The sequence below is a fragment of the Eimeria acervulina genome, genomic scaffold, assembly GCF_000499425.1.
Source record: "Eimeria acervulina Houghton genomic scaffold, Eah_scaff1246, whole genome shotgun sequence".
NCBI classification, from domain to species: Eukaryota; Apicomplexa; class Conoidasida; order Eucoccidiorida; family Eimeriidae; genus Eimeria; species Eimeria acervulina.
This window is the reverse complement of record NW_013549331.1, coordinates 1-8,613: the sequence shown is the minus strand read 5'-3', so window position 1 is coordinate 8,613 and position 8,613 is coordinate 1. Positions and strand designations below refer to the sequence as shown.

Sequence of the window (8,613 nt, the reverse complement as noted above, 5' to 3'; positions counted from 1 at the left end):
ACAATGAAGGCACTGGGTATATCAACTGTACATACACCTCAACATAGCTGCAGCTTTACTTGGTTAGGGGCTCTTGTTGCTGTCTCTCATTGTCTCCTTCCGCTTGTATCTCTTCTTCTTGCTTTTCTACTTCTACCTACAACCCCTTTAAACATCAGAGCCCATCCTTTATCATTTGCTGCTGACGACACTGCAGCAGAAGCAGACGAAGAGACATCCTTTACAGAGAGCGAAGCCACAACAGCAGCAGCAGCAGCAGCAGCAACAGCAGCAGAAGCAGCAGCAGCAAAAGAAGCAGCAGCAGCAGCAGCAACCCCACCAATAAACACACTCCGTGCCTCACGCAATACCAACTGTACAGACACCGCAAATAAAGATATTAAAATACAGCTTTCAGCAAACAAAACAAATAAATTTAATAGCAGTGAGGCTCTTCTGCTGCATGTCCCTACTGAAGGGCGGGAGAAGAGACAGTTGCAGTATACACCCGAAGCAAATAGACAAACAAATACACAAAAAACAAATAAACAACAAACAAATAAACAAACAAATACACCTGAATGCATGCAATCAATCTTAAACAAAACAACACAATTTACAGACAGCCCTAACTATTTCTCACCACGTTACTCAGATGCTGCAAGCAACTCCTTTAGCAGCAGCAGCAGCAGCAGCAGCAGCAGAAGCACCAGCAGCAGCAGCAGCAGCAACACAAGCCCTGGAGGCAACATCAGCAGCACCGGGGCGACAGGATGATGTGGGTCGAGAATACTATCAGCAGCAGCTGCTGCAGCAAAAGCAGCAGCAGCACCAGCAGCAGCAAGCAAACAGCAGCACCAGCAGCAGCATGCGTGCGCTTCCAGTATACAGAATTATTTCTAATGTTGCTTAGCAGCAACAGCAGCAGCTGCTGCAACAGCAGCAGCAGCTGCAACAGCAGCAGCAGCAGCTTCAACAGCAGCAGCAGCTGCTGCTGCAACAGCAGCAGCAGCAGCAGCAGCAGCTGCAACAGCAGCAGCAAGAAGGCGTTGTCCTGCTGAGCTCCTCCAAAGGAGACAGACAATATACGTAAGGAGTGGGGCTGGAGGCAGCAATAAACAATTTCTTCTCCCTTGCATACACCACATGCATGCATAGATGCAGCAGCAGCAGCAGCAGCAGCCGATGCAGCAGCAGCAGCAGGAGCATATGCAGCAGAACCAGCAGCAGCATATGCAGCAGCAGCAGCATATGCAGCAGCAGCATATGCAGCAGCAGGAGCATATGCAGCAGCAGCAGCAGGATTATATTCAGCAGCAGCAGCATATGCAGCAGCAGCAGCAGCAGGATTATATTCAGGAGCAGCAGCACCAGCATATGCAGCAGCAACAGCAGCTGCAGCAGCAAGAGGAGCATTTGTATATATGTTTGTTTATTTGTATTTCTTCTTCAGATGAAGGCGTAGACAATTTTTGGGCTTTGTTTATTTTAAACAACAAAAAGCAAAAGACTGCCTTAGGGCTTCAGTAATTCTTTTTTTTGTGCTTTGTTTGTTTGAATATAATAATAATAATAATAAATAATAATAATAAATAATAAGTAATAATAATAAATAATAACAACAATAATAAATAATAATAATAAATAATATTGATTATAATAATAATAAAACCTGTAATAATATTATGAGTAATAAAAGATAGCTGTTATTATTCTAAACGCATTATTATTATTTTATTATTGTTATATTTATTATTATTATTATTTATTATTTATTATTTTTGTTATTATTTATTATTGTTATTATTTATTATTATCATTATTATTATTGTAGTAAAAGAATGATAGTAACGAGCAGTAGGCGACCCCTACATATATATATAATATATATATATAATATATATATATACATATGTATATACATATATATATATATAAATGTATATATATATATATTTGTATATTACATGTATACACGTACAGTATGTCGATAAGGTCCTCAGCATATGATAACTCAGACATATATTATATATATGTATATATATGCATGTATATATATATATATATGTATATATATATATATATTTTACATATTATATATATGAGATATATATGTATAGAGTATATGATAAAGACCCGAGCATAGAATACGTACAAACATACATCTCCAGCAAACTTCTTGAGTTGTATTTATCTTTTTAATTTGTTTTATAACTTTTTATGTTATATTTAAATATAAACATTTATTATAAACCTAAGACCCTATACTCTTTCTTCTTATTACTTTACTCCGCTGGCTGTCTCTCGGTTTGGAGATTAAAAGGCTGACTGTCTATTAGGGTTTAGGGTTTAGGGTTTAGGGGTCAGAGTTTGGGCAGGGGTGGGGACATTCTTTGCCCTTATGGCCCTTATGGCCCTTAGGGTTTAGGGTTTAGGGTTTAGGGTTTAGGGTTTAGGGTTTGGGGTTGTTGCAGACGGCGGAGGGGTCCCAGCCCCCTGCCTAGGTAGCTAGATAGCTAGATTACTAGCTAGCTAGCTAGCTAGCTTGCTTGCTAGCTAACTAGCCATCTATCTATGTAGCTAGCTAGCTAGCTAGCTAGCTAGCTAGCTAGATAGTTAATTAGAGAAGGAGCACCTTTGCCTGAGGGGAATCATACGGCTTCGCTGGCTCTGTCTGCTGCAAGGAGACTGCAGATGGCGGAGACAGAAAAGGAGACAGTTAAAAGGGAGACAGTTAAAAGGGAGACAGGTTAAAAGGAGACAGTTTAAAAGGAGACAGTTTAAAAGGAGACAGCTACAGAGGGGATAGAGGAGGAGACAGTTTAAAAAGAGAGAGTTAAAGAGGAGTCAGAAGAAGAGGAGGCAGTTTAAAAGGAGACAGTTTAAGAGGAGGCAGTTTAAAAGGAGACAGTTTAAGAGGAGACAGTTTAAAAGAAGACAGTTTAAAAGGAGACAGCTTAGAAGGAGACAGTCTAAGAGGAGGCAGTTTAAAAAGAGACAGTTTAAGAGGAGACAGTTTAAAAGGAGACAGTTTAAAAGGAGACAGTTATAAAGGAGACAGTTTACAAGGAGACAGTTGTGGTGCTTGTCTATATTAACTACACACTGCTGTATTTACCCCTTAGGGTTTAGGGTTTAGGATTTAGGGTTTAGGATTTAGGGTTTAGGGTTTGAGTCTCGCGGCTTTCAGCATCTACGCGGAAGCGAAAGGAGACAGTTTGAAAGAGGAGACAGAGGAGACCCCCCTATGAGGATTAGGGTTTAGGGTTTAGGGTTTAGGGTTTAGGGTTTGTGGGGGTTTAGGGTTTAGTAGCGAGATGTTGAGATAACTGATGGTTTACTGTCTCCTAATAACAAAGGCGAAGCCTCCATCCTATAGAAAAGGAGACACAGACCGCTGGCCTGTCCTCTGCTGCTGCTGCTGCTGCTGCTGCTGCTGCTGCAGCACTCGAAGCAAGACAGTAGGAATACATAAATGAGAGATAATTTAAATAGCAGCAAAATAAACAAACGCCCTTTGCCTCAATCCCTCTACGAAGATCCCCTTACCTGTTGCTGCTGCTCGTGCAGCTGCTTCTGCTGCTGCTGCTGCTGCAGCTGGCGCTGCTGCTGCTGCTGCTGCTGCTGCCACTGGTGCTGCGTGCGGTGTTATTATTTTCTTTTCTTGTATTTATTACTCATTTTGATTTATGTTTTGTTGCTGTCGCTTCTCCAGCTGCTGCTGAGAGACCTCAGCAGCAAATGAGGCTCTGTGGTAACTCCTAGCAGCAGCAGCAGCAGCAGCAGCAGCAGCAGCAGCAGCAGGAGACTCGTTGAGGCCTTCTGATTCTTTGTGGTTCTTCTCCTTCTTTTTTCTTTCTTCTTTGACTTAAAAACCGTCAATTCTTTTCTCCTTTCTTCAGCAGCAACAGCAGCAGAGCAGCAGCAGCCGTTGCTGCTGCTGCTGCTGCTGCTGTTGCTGCTGCTGTTGCTCCTGCAGGTAACGCTTTGCTGCTAACGCATTAAAAACCCCATGAGGGCGTTGCTTCTCTTCTACAGCCTTCAGGTGTACGTACACCTCAGCTAACTAGTTGAAGAGCTGCTACCGAGAGGCCCTGCTGCTGCTGCTGCAGCAGCAGCAGGGGACAGCAGCACAGCTGAGCTGGGGAGATACTCAAAACCACAACAGCCGCAGCAACAGCAGCAGCAACAGCAACAGCAGCAAAATCCGCAACAGCATCGGCAACTGGAGGCAGTCTCAGCAGCAGCAACAGCAGCAACTGCAGCACCAGCTGCAACAGCAGAATCAGCAGCAGCCGCAACTGCAGCAGCAGCAACGGCAGCAGCAACAGCAGCAGCAGCAGCAGCAGAGACCCTCCGAATCCAGCCATAAGCAGCAGCAGCAACAACAACAACAACAACAGCAGCAGCAGAGAAGGCCTCCGCTGCAGCAATGCATTTGTGTGTTAATATATTTTTGTTTCTTTGCTCTCGCTTTAAAGAGAGTTGTCTCTCCTTTACTTCGTCTCTGTCTCCTTCAGTTTAAAGAGGCATCCAGGTGTATGTACACCAAACTCTAGGGCCTCTGTCTACTGCGCCTCTGCACTGTCTCCTTCTCTGTCTCTGTCTCTGTCTCTATCTCTGTCTCCTCGTCTCTGTCCTCTTCTATACATTCTTATCTGTCTCTTTATCTGTCCCTTTATTTGTTTCTTTATCTGTCTCCTTATCTCTCTCTTTATCTCGCTCTTTACCTGTCTCTTAATCTGTCTCCTTTTCTTTATCTGTCTCTTTATCTGTCTCCTCTTTATCTGTCTCCTCTTTATCTGTCTCCTCTTTATCTGTCTCTATCTCTTTATTATTATTTTGTTTTAATTTTATCTCTGCAATGCAACTCGAAGAAGAGTTAAAGAGACAAATACGTCAGGACTGCTGTCTCCAGCAACTGGTGAGCACACAAACAAATACAGCAAACCCTAACAGGGGCCCCTTCTATTTCCTTCTAAGGGGCCCCAATGGGGCCCTCAAGGCCCTCTAGGGGGCCCCCTAGAGGCCCTCTTAGGGGCCCCTAAGAGGGCCTATAGGGGGCCCCTAAGAGGGTCTATAGGGGCCCCTAGGAGGGCCTCTAGGGGCCCCCTAGGGGGGCCTCTAGGGGCCCCCTAGGAGGGCCTCAATGGGGGCCCCTAAGAGGGTCTCAATGGGGGCCCCTAAGAGGGCCCCCTTTCATAGGGGCCCCTATGGGTCCCTCAAGGGCCTCTAGGGGACCCCAAAGGAGGCTCAGAAGGGGCCCCTAAGAGGGCCTCTAGGGATCCCTAAGAGGGCCTATAGGGGGCTCCTAATAGGGCCCGTAGGGGGCCCCTAAGAAGGCCTCTAGGAGGCTAAGAGAGCCCGTAGGGGGGCCGCAGGAGGGCCCCTCTAAGGGGCCCTAGTAGGAAGCAGCAGTTTGTTTGTTGTTTTGTCTCCTTCTGTTGTCACGCTGTCTCCTTCGTGTTGTTTCCTCTGTCTCTCTTTGTCCATTCTGCTGCTGCTGTTGCTGCTGTTGCTGCTGCTGCTGCTGCTGCTGCAGGCGGATAGGAGACAGCAGCAACTGGTAGAGTTAGAGGCCCAGTGCGCTCGGCAGCAGCTGCGAGTAGAGCAGCTAACCCGGCAAGTAGAGGAACTCACCAGTCTCTGTGTACGAACCCCTAAACCCTAAACCCTAAACCCTAAACCCTAAACCACCCAAAACACCAAACCCTAGCCCCCCCTAAACCCTAAACCCTAAGCCACCCTAAACCCTAAACTACCATCAACCCCAAACCCTAAACGCTTTACGCAGATACGGGTTGCTCGCTGCTTGATAAGCCTTCACGTGAGGGGGTTTAGGGTTTAGGGTTTAGGGTTTAGGCAACGGTGCCCCTGGAGTTTTCTTCCTCCACATATGCTGTTGCTGCTGCTGCTGTTGCTGCTGCTGCTGCTGCAGCGACACCTGCAAATAGATAAAGGCGCTGCACAGAGAATAGCAGAGGAGGCGCAAGCACTGGCGACTGAAGCTGCCACCCGCCTTCAACAAGTACCCCTCAAACCCTAAACCCTAAACCCTAAACCCTAGGCCACGAGAGTGCATCTATCCCTCAAATCTTTTAAATATCAAACCCTTAAGGGGCTTGCTCTTTCTAAAGGAGTGCAGGCAAACCCTAAAACCGAGGCTGTGGCGCTCGCTCTCTTCTAGTTGTGCATCAGGGTTTAGAGCTGAGGGTTTAGGGTTTAGGGTTTAGGGTTTGTGTGAATTGCTGAGGGAGAGCTGCTGCTTGAGAGCTGAGGAGGGTTTTATTTTCTTTAAGGAGTCAGGGTTTTTCGAAAGTTCGGGGTCTTCCTAAACGTCGAGGGTTTAGGGTTTAGGGTTTAGGGTTTAGGGTTTAGGGTTTAGGGTTTAGGGTTTGGTGTTGTGCAGGTGGAGGAGTCTCGAGAGGGTGTTAATAACGAGCTAACGCGGCTTCAGGGCAACGAGGGTTTGTATAGAGAGCAGCTGGAGGGTCTTAGCAAAAGACAAAAGGAGACAGAGGACAAGCTAGCAGCAGCAAATATAGAGAGGGAGAGACAGGCTCAGTATATACTGAAGGCAGATGCAGAGACAGAGCAGCTAAAGCAGCAGCTAGCTGCAGCATCTAGCCAGCTAGCTACTGCTGAAGTGCAGCTAGCTACAGCCCTTCGCAAAGAAGAAGAGGCACAGAGACAAGCAACACGAGCCCGAGATGCAGCAGCAGCAGCAGCAGCAGCAGCAGAAGAGAGACATAAGCAGCTGTGCGCCGCGCTGCAGCATAAGGCCGATGCGCTGCAACAGGAAGCAGCAGCAGCAGCAGCAGAAATCCTAAAGAAAGAGCAGCAGGTAGATGATTTGCTGCTGCAGATAAGCGGCCTTCAGGGGGATCTGCAGCAGCAAACAGCGCGGAAGGAGGCCCTTGAAGAGACTCTGGCTAAGGAGAGGGAGAGACAGCAGCAGCAGCAGCAGCAGCAGCAGCAGCTGAGGCGGAGCGAAGAAACTCTTCGTGCTGCCAGAGCAGCAGCAGAAGCGCAGCTAGCAGCAGAAATAGAAGCCCACAAAAGAGACAAATATATTCTAGAGGAGACACTTGAAGAGAGGAGGGAGGTGCTGCAGGAGCGCGACTTGCTGCAGCAGGAAGCAGCATCAGCTAAGGCGCAGCTGCAGCAGCTGCAGCAGCGGATAGCAGATGCTGAGGCAAGGGAGCAGCAGCTAAGAGCAGACGCAAGGCAGCAGCAGCAGCAGCAGCTACAGAAAGAAACAGAGACACTCAAGCAGCACTTTGACGAACGAAACAGAGTTGAGGAGATACTGAGGGAGACCGAAGACAAGCTTAGAGACACGGGTCTGCAGCTGCTGCAACAGCAGCAGCAGACGCAGCATCTGCAGCAGCAGCTTCAGAGAGCGCAGAAGCAGCATCAGGATGCACAAGATAAGGCAGATGCTCTCCAGCAGCAGCTGCAGGAGAGAGAGCTGCAGCAGCAGGAAGAACTGCAGCAGCAGCAGCGCGAAACGCAGCAGCAGCGAGACCAGCTGCAGCAGCAGATGCAGCAACAGCAGCTAGAGCTGAAGCAGCAACTCGGCGACCTCCAGCAGCAGCTGCAGAAGGAGAAGCAGAAAACTACAGACGCGGAGACAGTGATAGCGAAGCTGCAGCAGCAGAAAAAGGCAGAGAGCAGCGCAGCAGCAGCAGCGCAGCAGCAGCAGCAGCTGCTGCAGAAGCAACAGCAAGCAGCAGCAGAAGAAGCTAGAAACAAAGAGACTCAAGTGCAGCAACTTAAGGAGGTTGTCTCTTCTCTAGAGAGTCGCTTAGCTACGGTGCAGACAGAGAGAGACACAGCGAACGAGAAACTAAAGGAGACAGTGCAGCAGCAGCAGAAGCTGCAGCAGCAGCTGCAGCAGCAGCAGCAGCAGGCAGCAAAGGTTGAAGACGAGCTGAAGAAGCACCGGGATGCAGCAGGGAAGGAGAAAGAAACTCAGGAGAAGGAGCGCAAAGCCTTAGAGCAGCAGCTGCAGCAGCTGCAGCAGAAGCAGCAGCAACTGCAGCAGCAAGTCTCATCTACAGCAGAATCTTCAAACGAGACTCTAGCAAAAGAGAAGCAAGCAAGAGAGCAACTAGAGAAGCAGCTGCAGCAGCAAACGAAGGCAAAAGAGGAGCTGCAGCAGCAGCTAGCGGCAGCTCAGGAGCAGCTGAAAGTACAGCAGCAGCAGCAGCAAGAAAAAGCAGCAGCAGGAGCAGATACAGGGCCTCAAGTGGCGAAGGCTGAGGGGGAGACAGCAGATAACCAGGCTGAAGCTGAGGAGGCAGCAGCAATAGCAGCAGCAGCAGCAGCAGCAGACATTGAAGGGCTAAAGAAGATAATAGATAAGAAGGCTGAGCGCTTTCATAAAGCCAAGGAGAGACACTTAGAGGTGGTGCACCGCTACAACAATTTGGTTGTTAAATATAACAGTCTCCTTGACGAGATCTCCCGCTTCATTAAGGATGCAAACGACAGGTAAGAGGAGACAGCTCTTCTGTCTCTTTGTCTCTCTCTCTCTCTCTCTATGTCTCTCTGTCTCCTTCTGTCTCTTTGTCTCTCTCTCTCTCTCTCTCTCTCTCTCTATCTCTCTCTCTCTGTCTCTCTGTTTCTCTG

At 47.8% G+C, this 8,613-nt stretch overlaps 1 protein-coding gene across 1 annotated transcript; it reads left to right on the top strand.

The window, feature by feature from the left end:
- Window positions 1-4,843: 4,843 nt before the first annotated feature.
- Window positions 4,844-8,475, top strand: EAH_00057540 (hypothetical protein, conserved; the record flags this gene model as incomplete). Its single annotated transcript, XM_013393722.1, has 3 exons — window positions 4,844-4,903; window positions 5,522-5,629; window positions 6,389-8,475. Coding segments are annotated over 3 exons (2,255 nt in total), but the record flags the coding sequence as incomplete, so codon positions are not given.
- Window positions 8,476-8,613: the final 138 nt, after the last annotated feature.